The sequence below is a fragment of the Phyllosticta capitalensis genome (assembly GCF_038381095.1).
Source record: "Phyllosticta capitalensis strain CBS 128856 chromosome Unknown BKA78scaffold_10, whole genome shotgun sequence".
Lineage (NCBI taxonomy): Eukaryota > Fungi > Ascomycota > Dothideomycetes > Botryosphaeriales > Phyllostictaceae > Phyllosticta > Phyllosticta capitalensis.
Genome location: NW_027117448.1, coordinates 1,668,439 through 1,686,736, shown reverse-complemented (window position 1 = coordinate 1,686,736; position 18,298 = coordinate 1,668,439). Strand labels below are relative to the sequence as shown.

Here is an 18,298-nt window from a genome sequence, read left to right as displayed (position 1 = left end):
GGACATCGAACAAGAATGAAGCGATGACGATCCTGATGCGGCTCTCGTCTTTTTGTATTTGCTTCCCGGGCTCTGCAGTGCTCATTATACTTCGGCAGAAGTCTCTTTCTTTGAGAAATTCGCCGACTGTCTCATGAACCCAGGTAATGTTGCCATTGTCTTGGATTTCAAGAAGACCGGCAGTGCAACTTTTCACCCGACTCTCCGTTCGTTTGACAAGCTCGGTCTGACATTTTTCCGTTGAGCCTATACGAGCAGCCAATTGCTGAATTGATGGTGGAATGCCGTCCTTGGTCGCTTTCAGTTCTTCTGCGATTCCCAGAACCGTCAGATTGTTGTATAGGAGGAGGAACGATCCCAACTGGTTGCAGTCGTAGACGTGATAGAGTAACCGAAGTCCTTGATCGCGCCGCTTTCCAGTAATGTCGTGGCGTGCAAGTGACTTCGCGTAGAGGCCGTCTGCTCCTGACAGCTCCTGAGGGGCACATTCTACCTCATCTTCCAGGTCAGAAAAGCTGGGGTCGTGCTGAAAGTCTTCTAGAATGTTTCCCACTACCACTGCAACCCACATGAAGACTCCTTGGGCCTTGTACTGAATTCTTTCGGAGATTTGCTCCAGAGCGTCTGGTATGTCGGGCTGGAAACGTTGCCATTTATCTTCGAATGTTCGTAGCTTCTTCTCTGTGAACAGCTTGATGTCGTTCCTGGTATTCTCATGAATACTCAAAGAAGGGAAGTGAGCAAGCTGATTTTGAATAGTTTCGTTCCGCCGACTCGCCAGACAAATCTTGACGTCGTGATAGTGTTCCACCTCCAAAAGCAATTTCAGAGTTGTCGTCAAATCGTTGTTCCTTTCGCGGGACAGTTTCTCTTTCGTAGGGTCGTCTCCTTCGTCCAGAGACTCAAACTCGTCCAGACCGTCAACCAAAAGAAAGAACTTGACCCCAGAGGGCTTTTGAGCAAGACAGTTTCTGAATGCACGCTCCAGCTGATTCCAAGACCACTTGGAGGATTTCGAAAAGTCCGAGATTGACTTGTTGGCATTCCAGGCGGCTCGAACGACTGAGACCAGCTGCGGAACTTGTGAGATCATCTGGCAGAGTAGCGAACGTAAAATCCCGGTTCCACAGTAGAGAAGACGCGATTTTGAGGTCCGTCTGATGAAACAGCAAGCGGTGACAAGCTCTCCGGGTCCAATCCAGGATCTGAGATAGGTTTTCAGCTCGGGATGCTCATGAATCGATTTCATAAGCGTCGATTTTCCAGAGGCAGGTTTGCCCACTATCCAAAAGACTGGTTCCTCAGCGAGGAGCCAACAGACAAACGACTTTTCAGAGTTCCAGGATTGAGCATTGGGTTGCTTGAAGATCCATTCGAATGTTCCAGCAAAGTTTGGCTGAATCCTGTCTTGCGCGTCGTCCATATTTTCGAACCTCAATGATTCGAGGAGTTCTTTCCTCTCTGAACAGCCAAAATCAGCACCAGAATGTATGAATGCAAAGAGTGAAAACTGTCAAATTGGTCTCCTGCTACATCACATCTTTCGACTGACCCCTGAATTTGTTTTCCTTATGAATAAACCCCCCAAGCATCTTCTGGTGAAGACAACGGCACTTCAGCCGGCTCATAAGTCAAAAGCGACTGACCTTCTTCATTTCTTTCAAGGCCTCGCCCCGTCGCTTCCTCCTCCCTTTTCTTCAAATCTTTACGCAGGTCTCTGACCTTCTTTTTTAATTCCCCGCGGAATCGCGTGTAACCAACGTCGCTTTTGTCCTTGAATCTGCACATTTGGGTATGACTAGCCGGGATGCCAACCGAACGGAAACCGTAAAGAACTGCCGATTGCTTTTCAACAATCTATATCAAAGTCAGGATTATATTCGCCTCGAGTCCCAATTTACGTACGACTTGTTGAAACCCCGCGATACAGGTCGCAAGCTCCTCAAAGAAACAGATTGGTCCAAATTGATGCGCGATATTTCCAAAGCTCTGACATGCATTGGACAGAATTTGTGAATTTGGCTTCAAAGTGTTTAGAAACTGATCATTGGGATTCTTCAGGCACGCTTTCGTGGCCCAGATCAAGGTTTGACCTAGGTCCATGGTCTCGCTTCCCCGATGAGGTGTTCCCATGAATATCTAAAAATGATCAGCGAATTCAAATAGTCATCCTGAATACCACATGCTTACCACGTTCCTTGTACAGTGAAAAAGGCTCTTCATTTGGTCATCGCGTGACATGGAGGATTGCACAAGTGCCTACTAATTGGTGAGTATTTCCTGTGAAGAGATTCCTCTCACCTGATCACTCACTTCTTGGATAACAAGACCCCCAAGACTATGTCCCACAAGGAACAGAGGCCTGTACATCTGAAACTTCTTAGCTCGATGGTAATTACTGTACCATACCACTCACCGCATCTTCATCTCGCTCATCAACAAGGTCTTGAAGGAGTCCCGTGCCAAAATCGTACAGACTTGACTGGATTTTGCCGCTGGCAAGGCCCTTGAGATTGGAGTCGTAGCCCCATGTGATGATTCTCAAATCTCCAAAAGTTTCCGGTAGCAACTCCTCCGGCCAAAAGACGTCTATGTCTGCATTAGTAAACCATGAAGGACAAGGCGTATGCATTGATAGTTTTACGATGATCTTTGTTCTTTTTGGACTTCTTGCTTTCGTCCGAAGAATCGTCTCCCATCCAGGTCCACGTTTCTTCTCTATGGCCGCCAAGGCCATGGACAAAACAAATGCTGACACAGTCAGTGGATTGAAATGGGTGGAATGGCGTCGACAGACTCAGCGAAGACCGGTGTCTCTGGTGGGGGCTCATAAACAATTCTGGTGCCCATAGGAGGGCTGGACGATTTAAACAGTCCCATGGCAGGTCGAATGCTCTCCTGATTGTCAAGTTGCTGGATGTTCAGATTGTTGTACATGCGCTTCAAGGTATTTAACATAATTCGGAAGTCCCAGCTGAGCGTGCTTCTCTAAGGGGATATTGCTTCGGACGGCAGTCAAGACCGACCAGAAATTTTGAAACCCTACCCTCATGATTCAATATCTGTCCATTGGTCAGGAATCTAAGCCCTAGCCTCCAATCATCGGATTCCAATCACCCCTGTAGCTGCCTTGTTGACATGTAGATCTCTCAATTCGGCCGCCGCCATTATCCGAACTGGAATGCTCGTACAGGTTGTCCTCGTCTACAAGCGCTGCTTACTTGGAAGCGGTCCAGTCAAAGTTATCGCCCACCCCTCAACTTAGACGCTCGGCGTAGAAGCTTCCAATTTCTCTCAGTGCATGAGGCCTGCAATGTACGCGCGTTTTGCGACAGCGTCTCCTCTTTCCTTCCAATTGGATCCATCTTGACGCTGGGCCAGTTCCCGGGACAGTTTATGCAGTCGAACGAGAATGGAGCGCAAGGATGAAGCTGAGCAAGGTGTTGTGCGGGTCTTCAATCTATACTCAGGGCGGCGAACGGGTGGAATGGCATGGGGTTGCGACGCGACTTGTCGCTGTCAGCTTTACTCTTCCTCGATTTTCCAGCTCACTGAATGTTCGCCCCATCCTGGAATCTCCACCAGTAAAAGGTGCATATAGGCAGCAGCCCTACCACGTAGACGTTTGATGCTGCATCTTCATGCCGCATGCCCCGCGCGGAAGGGAATCAACTTGACCGGCTCGTCCAAGGTCGACGACTTCCATACGGTGAGATTGCACAGTATCGGACAACCAAATTACAGTAATGGAAGCATGATGAAAGCCAGCGACACTTTTGGATTGGGCTGCATTCGCTTCGCAATGTTTGCATGAGAAAACGGTGGCTGTGAATTTCGTCCGCAGCGTCTGTGAGGAGCTTCCATCCACTTCGTAGGTATCACATAGACCCCCGTCGTCTTGACCCTGCGGGCGCTAAGATGGGGCTTTGCTCGGGGCTCATGAGTTCTGCCTGCGCGTATGCATGTAAGACAATGCCAAAACGACTGGGAAGTGACGTACCGGCGGAGTACCCTGAATTGGTCGATTGCTGCATCCTGCTGCGTGAAGCTCCTAGTGATAAGGCTAATTTTGCAAATTGTGTTGTCAAAGGAAGCCGCATGGGTAACCGCGCGCTTGTACCAGCAGACTGCGTCCTAAAGATAGACGGACTATTAACTCCACAATTCAACTTTCGCCCGTTCTTGCATTCAACTCTGCTGTGAAGGGGGCCCTTTTGGTGAGGGGGGTCCGCCAAAAAGCAGAAGATGGCACGCGCTAAACCTAAATACGAATCAATCAAAGTTTGGATTTAGTCAGCAAAGGGAAATCTGCACGTGAGTGGTGAGCACCAGGGAGGTCCTCCACTACAACAACAACCAGCACGACAACAACCAGCACGACAACAACCAGCACGAAAACAACCAGCACGAAAACAACCAGCGCGACAAACCAGCGCGACAGACCAGCGGGATGGACAGCACGACGGATAGCGCGATAAACCAGCGCGACGATATGGTCCAGTTCCCCATCCTCACCTCCTCCGGCTTGGTGAGTCTTGCGTAACCCTGCCGGGGGTGTTTAGATGGATTTCTGCACCAATCCATCTACGGTCCATATTATAAGCGACCATCTGGCTGATTATGTAAGTGTGGACTTCTTACCACTTGACTTCCCCTTTCCGCAACACCAAGAGACCTTCAAGGGTCCTGATTATAAGAGAGCTTCATTTGCTACCAAAGGGCGTTTCTAAGGCTAGCTTTTGGTATAAGAGCAGCTATATTCTTGGTAATTTTGGCCCTAGACATAAGGGGGGGGGGGGGGGGGGTGGAAAATATCCGGGAGGGGGGGTGGAAATTGGCCATCTCTTTGCTTCATGTCTCGCGCGAGTGCGCTCTTGCTCCTCACTGACAGTCTTCTTTGACTCTTCGATGATTACGTCGACGATTCTTTGCAATTGTCCCATTACAGTGTTGTATCCAGGACTGTCTCTCGAATCGAACTTGCACATTGTTCTGTGATCTCCTGGGATCGCCATTTTCTTGACTTTTTTGCCATCCATCCCTGCACAGGATGCCGGAACAACCTCCAAGTAGTCAGAAAAAGTCCTTGGTGTTGGGGTGCACTTACATGTTTAGAGCCCACAATGGGGATACTGGTTTGGTACTGCTCATAAAAGCAAGCAAGGGTTAAACGGTCATCATCCCTAACCTTTTCAAAGTTCTCGCGTAGAACCTCCAGGATATGTGAGTCGGTTCTCAGGCTGTCCACCAATTGACTGTTTGGAGACTTTTGACAGGCTTGTGCCACGAAATCCAGGTGTTTTCCATACTTGGCCAGGGGACTCCCTCGTAGCGGAGTGCCCATGAAAATCTATAGTTGATCAACTCAATCATCTTAAGCTTCGGATGTTTCGAGACTTACCACGCCTCTTGTGGAAGGATATATGATTTCCCACTCTAGTACTGAGGTAGAGGACTCAAACAGCGCCTAATCCACAGTGAGTACCCCTCTCATATCGAACTCGACAATTAGGAGCCTACTGATTGGATGATGAGACCACCCAGACCGTGTCCCACCAGTATCAATGGCCGATTCTTCTGGTTCTTGTTAGGATTTGTTTGCAAAAGTCGACCAGAGTCTTACCTCATCCCTTCGCTTAATGGTGAGGTCGTTGAGAAGTGATTTGCCGTAACCTAGCAAGCTTGACTGGTTTGATCCACTGAGGAGGCCAGTAAATGCCGAGTCGTAACCCCACATCATTATCCTCACGTTTTCCAGGTCTTGACGCAAGAGGTCTTTTGGCCAGAATACATTATCTGCATTTGTTAGACTTCTGTATTATACAAGGATTCATCACATGTCGACTCACGTTGATCTGAAGCTTCAGTCTCATTGGCTGGGGTACTTGTGCCAGTCTTGAGCTTCCGTAGACATTTTTGAAAAGTGCTGGAGTTTTTCTGAGAGCCTGTGCAGGTCCAGGTCTCCTCTCGATGTCCGCCTAGGCCGTGAACAAAACAAACACTGTTCCCATTAGCACTGATTCATGCTGACTGGATGATCAAATCTCACTCCGCAACTGTTTTTATTCCTTCTGGGGGCACATAGACAGTGGAAATACCCACTGGACGTTTTGGCTCTCTTCCCATGGTGATGAAGGCTAACTCTGCCGAAAAGGAATTGGTCACAAAATTGAAGCTGTAATCTTGGTTTACATGTCAGGAGATGTCAATGTATATCAATGGATCGAGAAGTCCTAGCCCTCAGGGCATGGTAGTTGGAGCGCGGCTCTTGATTTGGTTTCCCAGATAGTATCTTGTTCCGGGCGCTTGTCAAGGACCCACTAAAACATGCAAACCTCGCGTTTTCGCGCCCACGAATCTGCAAATCGTCCCATCGCTACGCATTGCAGTCCAGTCAGTCACTCGACATACCCTTGGAGCTGTTTCGACAAGATGTCAGTCAACCAATTCGGCGACCACCCTGGCGGAGACTATGTTTGTCGCGCTGAGGAACCTCGACTGTGGCGCTTGTCTGCAGTTTGACAGTCCAATGGATACTGAGCTTGGCCCTTCTTTTTGAGTGCTTGAGCTTGATCTGGAGCTTTCGTGAGCGCGTAGACTGTGGATTCGTCCGTCTTTCGCGACACTGCGTCTTGAACTCTTCCAATTGGCTTTTTGTAGGGGCCAGAGGAGGTGACTTGGTCGACAAAAGACCCGAGCATGAGATGAGGCTGAAAAAAGCTGCAGGCTCCTTTGCGATCTCAAGCGCAGTTGTAGCATCGCTCCATTGTTTCCGTTGCCAACTGGTTCGCGTAATTCATACGTCGCTCTCCTGAATCTCAGTACTTGAATTTGAATGGCGCAGCGCAGGGAGCTACGGAACTAAAGCCGCACAACTCACCGTTGGCAAGACTCCGCAAACAATGAGTAGACCAGGCTTGTACAGCTTCACAGCCTTACCATGTAGACGTTTAATGATGTACGTTGATGCCGCACACCCAATGGGGAAGTGGATTTCATTCCCCGACCCAGGTTTAGGCCAATGACTTTTACAAATTTTTCATTGAACCAATATACTCACTTCTTGAATGCGAAATAAGATTCGGAGGTCCCTTAATCATTACGCTCTCGCTTGCCTGGAAAACGTGTAAGGGCCACAAAATGAAGGTCATGGGTGCTCTACTTCAGCGCCTACTAGACGTGGACCAAGAAACTGTCGAAGAAACGCGCCTCCCGGATATGATCTTGGAAGGGGAGACTCGCAGGAGATTTGGGAGCCAGGCTGCGTTTGTTTCTGTCAGTGCTCATGGAGTCCTCATGCGGCCATGCATGTCAGACTGCCAAAGGTTGGGAAAGTGATCACCTGGCAGATCAACCGAATTGGTCTTTCGCTGCATATTCTGCTTCGTCGTGTGCTGTTAACGCAAGCCGCATGAGTAACCGCGCGCTTCACCCAGCGGACTTTGTCCTAAAGACAGACGGACCGTCAACTCCGCGATTCAACTTTCGCCCGTTCTTGCATTCAACTCCGACGCACGTCTGATCCTTTGAGCCTCACTATTCTGCCTCGTCGCAAGGCGCCGCGGTTCAGGATCCGCAATGTGACGAGGCTGAACGAGTGAGGGGAACAGAATTGGACCACTGGCAGACTGCTTCTTCGTTTTGCCGCTTCTCTGAGTCCAGTCACCGTTTCTGCCTTGGCGGTAACGTCGTCGATCTCGCATTGAGTGTAGAGTGCTGCGAATTCAATGAGTGATCAACACAACTTGTGTCTGCATCGTCCTTCGTTTGCCGAGAGGGCGTCGCTCATGTATCAGTCCGTCTCGCCGCGTATCTTTCCAATGCCGCGTTAGCTTTGAAGCCAGTTGCGTGACTGCTCAATATATGCAGAGCATATGAGAACTACTGAGAGCTGTTTTATTGTTTGTGTCTGTCTGAGAGTTTCCACGATCTGGTCAAGAAATGAAGAGCGCAGACCTCATTTCGACACTGTCATCGACAAATGAAACGGGAAAGAGGCTTGGAGTGATCAAGGACGGTTCGTTGCCGTTTCTGGACGCTCCTACTCAAGGATCCAGATCGTCCTTGTCGGTGCAAGGCAGGAACCCTCCACACCTCTCAGCCTCCTGTCGTTTCAGTGAAATTACACGTTGATCCACTTTGCCTCCAGTCTGTCTGGGGCCTGTCGGTCAGTTTGCTGTTCTTGGGGAGTCACTTTCAAGAGATATCCAATCGCTTCCAGCCTCATTCTCGCGAAGCATCCTTGCCGAAAATAATGCGGCGCAGCAACCATCGAACCCACCATTGGTTCAAACACATGCAGGCGCTTCCATTGATTTGCCAATGGCTCTCCTATTCCTCATTTTGCCGGTTCGTTCCAGCGCATATGCAGCAGCTTAGAGCCTAATCACTTCTCGATTTCGCCCCATCTCGGTGAAGCCGTTTTGGTAAAAAGAAGCGGCGTAGCAGACTGCTGGCTACACGATTGGACGATAACTACGGGGTGTGATCTTCACATTTCCACGCGCCGCACTTTGCCATGTTCGAAGTTGCTAGAACGCACGACGCTGATTTGTCCATCAGGCCCTCCTGTCAGCTGGTCGCTATCTTGGGCTAACGCCGCAGTCCACGATGTCCAAAGTTGCATTCTCCAGGATTGATTGGCCCTGGCAAGACTCCTCCGGCTCACTGCCGTGCGTTGTTTGAATTCTGGCCACTCGATTACATCGACCGTCTTTCGCGCCGCACTCTTCTACGTTTGAACTTGCAAAACTACTTCTCTGATTTGTTCGACGCCCCTCGTGTTTGTTGACGCCGCAGTCAAAGACGTTCGAAGTTGCAGTTTCCACGGACTATTCGTCCCGGTCAAGCTGCTCCAGCCTTTTGCCATGCATCTCCGGCCATTCAACTCGATTCACCGTGTTTCGCGCCGCAATCTGCTACGTTCGAAGTTCCTTGACTGATTTTCTTGATTGAGTAAGTTGCCATGGCCATCGTGGTGGTTCCATCCTTATAAATCTCACGGGCTACTTCAGCAGGTATTAAAACTACGTAGTCTTCAGCTCTTCTCCATGACATTGAATCCGCGCATTTTCACTCCCTCTGAAGCAGGAAACAGAGCATCTCGCCACTTCTGAGGCTGTGGGACAGGCCACTGATTACCATTATCGCTCCGCCATCCTCTGTACCCCACAGTCTACGCCGCACTCCAAGATTTCCAAGGTTGCGTTGTTCAGGATGGTTTTGGCCAAACGCATGCTCAACGTCACTGCTTGCAATGGCACGTCAGTCAATTACACCGACTGGAATCCGTTCCGCAATCCACGACGTTCGAAGTTGCAATGCTCGAATTTGATTGGCTTCGACAGTGTACAAAAACTGTCCCTTCCCACTGCGCCTTATCCACTATACTCTATGCCACGGACTGTTTTGGCCGTTTGCATTCTTCCCGTTCCCACTTGCTATCAGTCTGGCCAGTGAATGATTCCGACCAGTTCGCGCCGCAATCTACGACGTTTGAAGTTGGAATGTGTGGCTATGATTGGTTCTTGTGATGGGCAGGACCAATCTCTCCCACGGCGTCATGTATGCACTACTGCACGCCGCACCTCAAGAAGTTCAAAGATGAAAGATTCTCCATCAATTGGAAAGGAGGACGAAAGCCATCTACTCAATCCCTTGTCAAGAGCATACGCCGCAGTCAAAGACGTTTCAAGTTGTCATGTAACCGAGCAATGGTGCTGGTCAATGCAGTTTTCCCATTTGTCGGCTCCGTTGACGCCGTAATGCTGGAAGTTCAATAATTGGTTTGTCAATATGCGCCATCAATCCAACCCTGCTCTTTTCGCCTTACGCCGCACTCAAAGACGTTCAAAGTTATTTCATTCTGCAAGTGATTGGCCAATAAATGAGAGCACCTCGCAGATGTATCTGCAGCCGCCAATGCATCAATTCTGCCTGGCGCCGCTTTGCAAAGTTTCTATCCAGACTGCACATGATGATCTGATTCGTCTAGCAGCTCCGGCCCCCATCTTTGCTTTCGTCGACGCCGCAATAAACGACGTCCGGGGTTGCGCATCTGCGAGAATGGTTGGCACAGACACTGCAGATGTCCCTGACGCCAATCAAAATTTCGTACTCCTCGTCGTCGGGAGCGTCTGCACGGCTCAACAGACCTGTCACGTCACGCCCGTCGATGCGCTGCAACCCCGGTCTTGAATCGTGTTCCTGGCCTCGCAGCTTCTGCGTACGGTAGTGGTCGTTATTCACGTTGCGTCAGCCTGTCAGCAGCACTCCAACTTTCCAGCTCCAACTCCTGGTCGCTGGTCGTCAGGGAAGCGACCAAGTCGTGCAGGTGCGGGTTGGGAAAGGCCCAATTGTGGCTCCAACACTGACGATCGTCACCGGGAGATGAAAGAGCTAGCCGCTCATGTATCTTTCTGCCTGACGCCGCACCTACGACGTTTGAACTTGTCATCCCGCCAATCAAACGGGCTTGGAAATGTCTTTTCCCCCTTTCCCGTGCTGTTCGCTTTTGCACTACGCCTCACGCGCTTACCTGCATCAACATGTCCGGGGTGTCAAGCCGCCCCAGCCCCCATGTGTGCCTGGCGCCGCAGTCCCCGATGCTCGAGGTTGCGAATCTCATGATCTGATTGGCTTGAGAGTACGATCTATCCACCGTTGAGCGATCGCCCGTTCGCATCTGCCCTACGCCTTACACTGCTACGTTTGAAGTTGGCAATCTGCGTGGCTGATTTGTCCAGCAGCATTTGGCCCCCATTCTTGCCTGACGCCGCAGTCTGCTACGTCTGAAGTTGAAGGCTCGGCCGGTGATTGGTCAATGGGAGCTGCGGTTTGATTACTTTGCGTCCGGATGTTGCAGGCATGATGTCGTTGAGCAATACATAGATGATCGGTGAGCATTTTATTCATCTGTTAGCAGATTCTCACGGCAGGAAAATCGCACTTTGGAGATTCAGGATCCTATATTTACCTATCCTGCATCGTTGATTCATAGAATCACTTCCTCAATGTTGACGGCGCGTACGCGGGAGCCGATATTTGCCCCGACAAGCAGAAACGCAATGGGCAGGCCAGACATGACAGCAGTACTGAATCATGGATTGCGAGAACTGTGTTTCATTTGGTCCCACATTTGTTTGACCTGGCTGGCAGTGGAGACACGAGGTTTCTGGCTGAGGGCATTTGCTGGCGACACAAGCAAGAGGAAATGGAGAGGTACCTATAAGCTGCCATTGTTCACTTAATCATCAAAGGTACAGAGCTATCAGACCCTGTGGAAGCTGCAGATTCACTCAAGATTTGACACAAGTTGCTTGTTCACTGTTCAGCACGAACCATTCCCATTTCATTTTGCAAGCTAACTCACATACATCCCCCACCGCAGCAAAACAACGCCATTTCCGGACCATCTGGTTGATCTGAAATTGTAGTGGCTGATCCACTGTGAAGTGTAGTGGCTGATCCACTGTGAAGTGTAGTGGCCGATCCACTGTGAAGTTGTAATGGCTGATCCACTGTGAAGTGTAATGGCTGATCCACTGTAGAGCTGTAATGGCTGATCCACTGTAGAGCTGTAATGGCCGGTCCACTGTGGAGCTGTAATGGCTGGTCCACTGTGGAGCTGTTGGACATCCATCCAACACCCTTGTCTTCGCAATTATACGATGGATTCGAAGACTACGCGTCTCCACGCATTGAGTTTTGGCGGAGCGGTAGGGCTACAATACAAACAAGAGTACCATGTGTGTCCTTACACACGTTTTGGTAAGCACTCAGGACTGAGAAGGTGCTTTACTCTCTTCCGTCATAATGAGATTGGCAATCCAATCCTTAAGAAGACGGCGATGCTGACCGAAGTCTCGCTTCAATAGTCAACGGGCTGCGGCGGCTGGGGAATTCGCTACCACAATGTCGAGGTTGACAGTTTCGGCACATGCCTACATCTTTTCATCAGCGTCAGCACCGCTGGGCTCAGCTTTTACCGGGAGCTCCTCAGAGTCTCTGGGCTCGACCTTGACCTCGGGCTCCTCAGAGTCGCTGCGCTCATGTTTGACCTGAGGCTCCTCAGACTCGCTGGACTCGTCTTTCACCTGCGGTTCTGCAGAGTTGCTGGGCTCGTCTTTGACTTGCGGCTCCTCATGATTCGCTGGCAGGTCGAGTCGCTGCTCAGAAGAACGACGCTGGTTTTGTAGACGAAGCGAGTCGTCACGAGCGGTGGGCTGTCCCCACGAAGACCGCGGTGGGTTGCGATAACCTTCCTGATGACGCGGTGGGCTCGACCTGTCTCTACCTCGTCGAGGTGGCGAGCGGGAGCGGCTGTAATGTCCTCGCGAACGTCGCGGAGGTGAGCGAGAGCGGGTGTGATATCCTCGCGAGTGCCGTGAAGGTGAGCGTGAGCGACGGTCTCGGCGGGTGTGATCAATCACAGTACGCACCAAGATTTCAAGCAAGCTGCGGTGACTGGGACTGAGGCTGCGGCTGCGACTGCGGCTTCGGTCATGCCCGTTGTTACGCCTGCGGCTGCGGCTGTCGTCTTGCCTGCTCTCGTGCCGACGGCTGTGCGTGCTGTTGCCACGCGGGGAGGGTCTGCGTTCAGACGTGTTGCGCTCGGCGCTGTGCGTGCTGTAGCCACGCGGGGAGGGTCTGCGTTCAGACGTGTTGCGCTTGTCGGGAAGGTGATGAGGTTTGGGAGGCGGAGCCATGGCCGTAGCCGGCTCCTCGCGTTCTCCAGCCGATCTGCCGGCATAGCGCTTGTAGAAATTGTCACCTTTCTCTGGACACTTGAAACCAATGTGGTTGAAGGTCCTGCAGTGGTGACATTTGCGCCGGCAGGTGAGGTGTCCTTCGCCGTGTACGCCGTGTCCGCAGCGAAGGCAGCGCGCCTGCCAGTTCCTATTTTGGTCAGTACATTGGACAGAGGAGAGATTTCACGACTTACGGGAGGCTGGGGAGCTCGTTGTAGTGGCCCTTGTCGGGCGGTTTGTAGTAGGGCTTGCGGGGTGGTCGCCCACCGCCGCCAACAGTCGACACTTTGGGCATCGTGAGGTGATGCCGTTCGGGTTGTGATGTCGAGGTTGTTGTGTGGAGGGTTAGGATTTGAAAGCAGAGTGCGTGGGAAAAGTCGCCTTCGGCCAAACGCCGGCTGGCCGGAAAAACTTGGAGGTGGTGGGCATCGTGGGTAGGCGCGGAAGGTGCGCTGGTGGTGTTGTGGGTCGTCCGCCTCCGGGTTTCCATCACCAACAACAACCACGCCCAGCTCGACCGTTGAAGGTGCCACCACTCTATGTCGCTCCGAGGGCTTATGTTTACATTCAAAACGCAGAAGTTTTCCTGTTCTAACAATGAAGTTGCACCGCGAGTGCCCCTCTCCACCCGCGCCGCGCTCGCCTTCTGAAGCTTTGGAAAAGTTCTTCGCCAGCGTCCCACCTCCCCTACGCACGCTTCAGCCAAGATCTAGTTGCACTCATCATCGGCTTCTCGCTTTCCGTCCGCTAGGCAACATGATGGTGGTGAGCCAGCCTGCGAGGGACCGCGAAACAGGCGCGGAGCCCGCTTCGACACGGACAAATCTGTTCTTTCCCGCGGCGGATGGAACAATGAGGCCGGACTCCTGAGAGGCTGAGACGAATCTGCGCTCGCAAAGCTTCAGTTATTTGGCAAGAAATTCAACATGTATACGTACAGGGAGTGATCAAACACCTTGCTACTGAAAGACTTGGACATTTGAGCTCGTCAAGGATAGCTACAGGGAGCATTCGAGCATCCCGCAACGCCTTGGATTTACGATTCCTTTTGTAACACTCTGGTGATGACTCGCCTTTGCCGCCTTACGCATCATCGTCCTGGTCGGCATCGCTTTCCACTTGTACAGCACCCGACCGCGCTCAAATTTGCGCGATACACTCGGCACTAGATAGACCGGAGATCGCAATGTTATATCATGGAGGGCCATTTTCATACAGGGTAGAGGGGCAGAAGGATAACGATGTTTTCCCACGACTTTTGGAGGAGTTTCATGTGGGTTGATTCGATATGCAGAACGGATTACGGATTACTTCTCGGTGGCTACATGGCCTCCTCGACGGCGTTTGCTCCGACGCGGCGGAAACGTCTCTTTCACGCCCTACTGAGAAAAACACACTACATGGACAAAACGCAAAGGGGGGGGGAACTGCCATATCCACATCGGTGCCTGCGCCAGGCGAAGAACTTCGAGCTTCGGGTAGCCTGGCTGAAAGTACAACACAACATGTGGCTTGGTGTTCGGCCTGATTGGTTCGTCGTGATGGACGTTTGCATCTGGTCGACAATTTGCGCGGCCTGCTCTTGCTGTAGGAGCTGATAGATGTGGTTGCGTACAAGCAGATGGTGCACGTCGTCCTCGGACAGTCACAGGTGATGACGAATCCACTGTACACCCCTCGACTCTCGATCTTTTTTTCATCCTTCACTGGACTTGAGGTCTGTGATGGTTTGATTGCGGTCCTCAACAGCCCTTTTGCGGGTTTCAGCCTGCTGTTCCGCAATGGTCTCCGCTTCCCTAAGATTGTCAATGTTTGTTCTTTGGTTCTCAACCTCCTGATGATGGATGTTGCCTCAGCACCCAGAAAACGTCTGCGCTGTCAATGGTGAAGGTAGGCAATGGTGAAAGTAGGCAAGGGTCTGTCGGACAGACCGGGCTCTCCATTTTCGGTGCTTGACATGGTTGGGGAGGTGACGAGCAGGGACTGCAAAAGCGTCTCGCTTGCTTGTACTGTGGCAGACACGCACGCCCTGCTTCCCTTGAGTTCTTGGAAGACTTTGGCCGTATCAGATAGCACCCGGCCACAGGCGTCGTGAGATGGACAGAGTTGACGTTGACAGCCTTGATTAGCTCGTCCTGGCAACGAGCCACCAAGGCAACATTATCGTGGAGTCAGACCAAAGCTCACAGGGGTCAGCCACTCGCATCCATGAGTACTGTCGCCAATGGCCAGACTGATCACTCTGGCATGCGGCGAGCGTGGAGCAAACCAGCGCATGAGCGTGGATTTGCGCATAGTCCAGGTGACTGTGTTGCCGTTGTGGTAGTTCCTCATGGTGTCCCGATCTGCTCGATTCTATTAGTGAAAGCCACGGAAGACTGGCGGGGAGCAGTGGAAGAGACGGAGCGAGAATACGTACAAGTATATATACAAGATGAGAGGAGCATGAAAGAGCCCGAAGACCTCGGACACTCCACCTCTTTTCCATGCGGCGATGCTTCCCGAGCGCCAACAAGACATGAAGCAAATGTACCTGTCGATGGATTTGCCCTCCAAAGGTTGGTGACAGTGCGCGAAGTCGCAAGCTGAATGTCGCGGGTTCCTTGCGTGTGCTTGAGCAAGTGCCAGAGAAGGGAGCCCAAAGTGTTTGCTATATATACGGCGAAAAGCCAGAGACTGTCAAGAGATTAGGGCAATGAAGCGGAACGGGCTTTACGTACTTACTGGGAAGTGTCTGTACGGAATGGTCATACTCACGCCGCCTCTTGCCTTGACGCTCAGGCATCGTCCATTTCTTCATCCCTGTCCGTGGTAGCAGCCGAGGGGCATTGCCTTTCGGTTGAGGGGCTGGAGGTGCCGTCTTGGGATGCATGCGGCGAGAACAAGGAATGCACTTGTGGGCCACTTTGCGGAGTTGGGCCCTGTGATTGGCGGCGCTCAGCGGTAGGGGTGTGACTAGTTTGCTGCGACGGGAAGGATTCTGTAGTTGTTCAACCACTCGTCGTTTCTCGGCTCATCGTACATCCAGGACAATGGACTCAAATCCTTTGTGACCAAGGGCTCGTTGTGGCAGGCTTCAGGAAAATAGAACCGACAAATGAGATCCTTGGATCCGAGCTTCTTGCGCAAGTAGTAAGTATTGTGGATGTGCTTCTGCACGCGGTCAATCACACCGTGGAGCTCCTGTGCGGTAAACTCTTGCTCATCAGGGCTTGACTGGATGGGCAAATTCTCGTAGATGGGATCTCGAGTCCTCTCCGGCTCGGGGTTGATGGCAGTGATATAGGCGTCCCCTAACGGTGGTGTTGGGGAGCTCAGTGGCGGTCGATAAAGGCGCTCGAGCTTGGGCAGCTGCGACAATCCCTTTCAAAGCGTCACCAGTCATGTCAGGAGTGGTTTATGGGCGGACAAGACAGTCTGCATCGTCTTCTTGCTCCTGGCTGGGTCGGGGATGCCTTGTTGCCTAAAATTACCAGCCCTTTCGGCGCCGGCTGTCTCCAGTTTCTGTGCAAGCACCGCCTGACCAACATACTTGGCTTGGGTACCATCGTGATTGGCCGCAGCTTGAAAGTGGTTACCTGCGTCAAATGGTCCTGAACTCGTCCTTGGTACCCAATTTGGTAAGCAGACTTGGTGGTCTCCAGCTCGTCCTTGGTGCTTCGATGGGCAGACTTGACGGTCTGCAGCTCGTCCTCGGTCGTAGCAAGAGAAAGCATGACAGGTGCAGAGGTGCGTTCACCTTAGTCCAGAGCACCGTCGGGAGCAGTCGTGCCAGGCAGCTCGGATAAGGGCCTGCACACGAGGAAGAATTGTTGAATATATACTTGGGAACATCCAGAACTCCGAGTCACTTGCGTCTGGGGATCGCAACGAATTCGGCAAAGCACTTTGAACGTCGAACCAGTCGACACCTGTCTGGCCCAGAAATTGAGTGCCCAGTTGGGACAGTCAAGCGCGCTCTGATTGCTGAGTCCGACCCGATGGCAGTTGAGGCCGAAGCCTGTTTGAATATATCGCAGGCTGATGCGATTCATCAGGATTTCTCCAACCCATCCCTGGTCCACTGTAAAGCACTTGAAAATTACAGCACTCTCAATGGACTAAGAGTGAGCCCGGGCATCATGGTGGACCAAGATGGTGTATATGAGATGCGTTAAAAAATTTGACTGATTGGCACTTTCATGCTGTTGGAAACGCCGGTGATGGTTGTTTGTGAACCCAAACGCGGCGAGTGAGCGCGGCGGGGCGTCGGGACCTGACGGCTGGAGTGCGCTATAGTCGGGAGCGCCGGCCGCGTTGGGGAGGATTCCGCTAGGTGAGTCGCTCCTGAATAATTCTGACAGGTCGCAAGAACTCTCCCTCAATGGCGGCGATGTAGTCGTGTGGAGCGCGGTCCTTGTAGGCATCATCGATGGTGTAGCGCTGGGTGTCGTAGAGACGGGAGGCTTTGTCGATGGTGATTTGGAAGCGAGCAATGAGTTGATTCTCTCACTGGTGGAGGCTTTCTCTAAGGAGACGCTCCGTGGGTTGGTTAAACGTTCTGTGCCATTTGGTGGCGGCGCCACGGAGACACTCGTGGAGATTCGCGGCGACGATGCCGTCAGGTGAGCTGCTACTGGAGATATGTGCTCTGCTCATTTCTGACACTGTCTCCTCCATCAGCTTGTCTATTATCGTGATACAAGGCTGCTACTGCTTGAGGGTGCTTCACGCTTGAGTAGAGAGGACTCCAGTGCTCTGTCGTCTCCTGGGCGGTCGGGCCAGGGTTGGCAGCCGGCTTGTCCTCAATGCCAGTCGAGCGGAGCTCCCTTGGTAGTCAAAAGGACCTTTGTGATGCTCCTGCTTGAGAGGGCCAATCTAGTCAGCAAGATCGGCCCTTTCAGCCTCGAAATTGTGGAATTGGTCGGCTTTGGCCCGGAGGGCGACCATGTCTCAAACAGGGAGAGCGAACAAGAGTCGGGTCTGGTTTGTCTGCTCCTGAAGCGTCGACTTTGCCTGCTCGACCGCGGCCTTTTCGTCCATCAAACGGCTCCCCTCGTCCTCGAATCGGTCATCTCAGGCTGTTCGATGGCCGCAGCCGACAGGAACGGCACATGAGACTGGGCGCACTCGACAGTTTGTGGAAATGACTGCGCGAGAGTTCCATTGGAAGTCCGGGAGGGTGGACAAGAGAAAAGTCTGGCTTCGCTCAGGTTGCCAAACGGCCGACCAGCCAGTCATCTGTTGACCGTGCATTCCGATTCAGGGTCGCTGTCAACAGCGAGCATGACGAGGCGAAGAAGGCCTCGACTTGGTCACCTTCCAAGGATTGCACGGCATCCACGACGAAGTGTTGGTCCTCTGGCATGCCATGGTCCTCGACGAACGCAGCGACCAATTCGGCGGCTGGTGGATCCATTTCCTCGTGGTCCTGGCGCCACGCGCGAAGCTGACAACCGGCGATCTGGACGAGAATCTTGGAATTCCACGAGGCGTGCGCCAGAGAGTGGTGTCCAAGAACTCTCTTCCGGAGAGAGACAGGATCTAGACCATAAAATCTGTCTGAGTGG

The 18,298-nt window shown here is 52.0% G+C and overlaps 6 protein-coding genes across 6 annotated transcripts; 1 reads left to right on the top strand and 5 right to left on the bottom strand.

The window, feature by feature from the left end:
- Positions 1-466: 466 nt before the first annotated feature.
- BKA78DRAFT_256810 (uncharacterized protein) lies at positions 467-1,093 on the bottom strand (the record flags this gene model as incomplete). The annotated part of the gene is made up of 1 exon (XM_066885127.1): positions 467-1,093. A coding segment is annotated over one exon (627 nt), but the record flags the coding sequence as incomplete, so codon positions are not given.
- A 402-nt stretch (positions 1,094-1,495) lies between these two features.
- On the bottom strand, positions 1,496-2,987 carry BKA78DRAFT_324329 (uncharacterized protein). Its single transcript, XM_066889274.1, has 7 exons — positions 2,798-2,987; positions 2,645-2,751; positions 2,417-2,589; positions 2,314-2,370; positions 2,191-2,259; positions 1,906-2,139; positions 1,496-1,857 (listed from the first exon to the last, which is right to left on the bottom strand). Exons 1-7 carry the CDS (start codon positions 2,956-2,958, stop codon positions 1,570-1,572), a joined length of 1,089 nt encoding a protein of 362 aa, XP_066740776.1. The 5' UTR covers positions 2,959-2,987; the 3' UTR covers positions 1,496-1,569.
- Positions 2,988-4,804: 1,817 nt separating this feature from the next.
- BKA78DRAFT_346734 (uncharacterized protein) lies at positions 4,805-6,239 on the bottom strand (the record flags this gene model as incomplete). Its single annotated transcript, XM_066890540.1, has 7 exons — positions 6,050-6,239; positions 5,850-6,001; positions 5,624-5,796; positions 5,521-5,577; positions 5,402-5,467; positions 5,108-5,350; positions 4,805-5,063 (listed from the first exon to the last, which is right to left on the bottom strand). Coding segments are annotated over exons 1-7 (1,026 nt in total), but the record flags the coding sequence as incomplete, so codon positions are not given.
- A 4,682-nt stretch (positions 6,240-10,921) lies between these two features.
- Positions 10,922-11,424, top strand: BKA78DRAFT_324305 (uncharacterized protein). The gene has a single exon (XM_066889273.1). It carries the CDS (start codon positions 11,013-11,015, stop codon positions 11,247-11,249), a length of 237 nt encoding a protein of 78 aa, XP_066740774.1. The 5' UTR covers positions 10,922-11,012; the 3' UTR covers positions 11,250-11,424.
- Positions 11,425-11,720: 296 nt separating this feature from the next.
- On the bottom strand, positions 11,721-13,044 carry BKA78DRAFT_382819 (uncharacterized protein; the record flags this gene model as incomplete). The annotated part of the gene is made up of 4 exons (XM_066893048.1): positions 11,721-12,185; positions 12,296-12,373; positions 12,441-12,897; positions 12,944-13,044. The coding sequence occupies 4 exons, from the start codon at positions 13,042-13,044 to the stop codon at positions 11,943-11,945; spliced, it is 879 nt and encodes a 292-aa protein (XP_066740773.1). The 3' UTR covers positions 11,721-11,942.
- Positions 13,045-15,704: 2,660 nt separating this feature from the next.
- BKA78DRAFT_356264 (uncharacterized protein) lies at positions 15,705-16,465 on the bottom strand (the record flags this gene model as incomplete). Its single annotated transcript, XM_066892034.1, has 2 exons — positions 15,705-16,042; positions 16,282-16,465. 2 exons carry the CDS (start codon positions 16,463-16,465, stop codon positions 15,705-15,707), a joined length of 522 nt encoding a protein of 173 aa, XP_066740772.1.
- Positions 16,466-18,298: the final 1,833 nt, after the last annotated feature.

What these genes read in the sequence shown, in the direction of transcription:
- BKA78DRAFT_324329 (XM_066889274.1), bottom strand. Translation starts at nt 2,958, where the DNA reads ATGTTAAATACCTTGAAGCGCATGTACAACAATCTGAACATCCAGCAA. An exon ending in ATGAGCGAGATGAAGATGCG is followed by an intron (nt 2,371 to 2,416) that starts GTGAGTGGTATG and finishes AAGAAGTTTCAG; the next exon opens with ATGTACAGGCCTCTGTTCCT. An exon ending in TCGCGGGGTTTCAACAAGTC is followed by an intron (nt 1,858 to 1,905) that starts GTACGTAAATTG and finishes ACTTTGATATAG; the next exon opens with ATTGTTGAAAAGCAATCGGC.
- BKA78DRAFT_324305 (XM_066889273.1), top strand. Translation starts at nt 11,013, where the DNA reads ATGTTGACGGCGCGTACGCGGGAGCCGATATTTGCCCCGACAAGCAGA.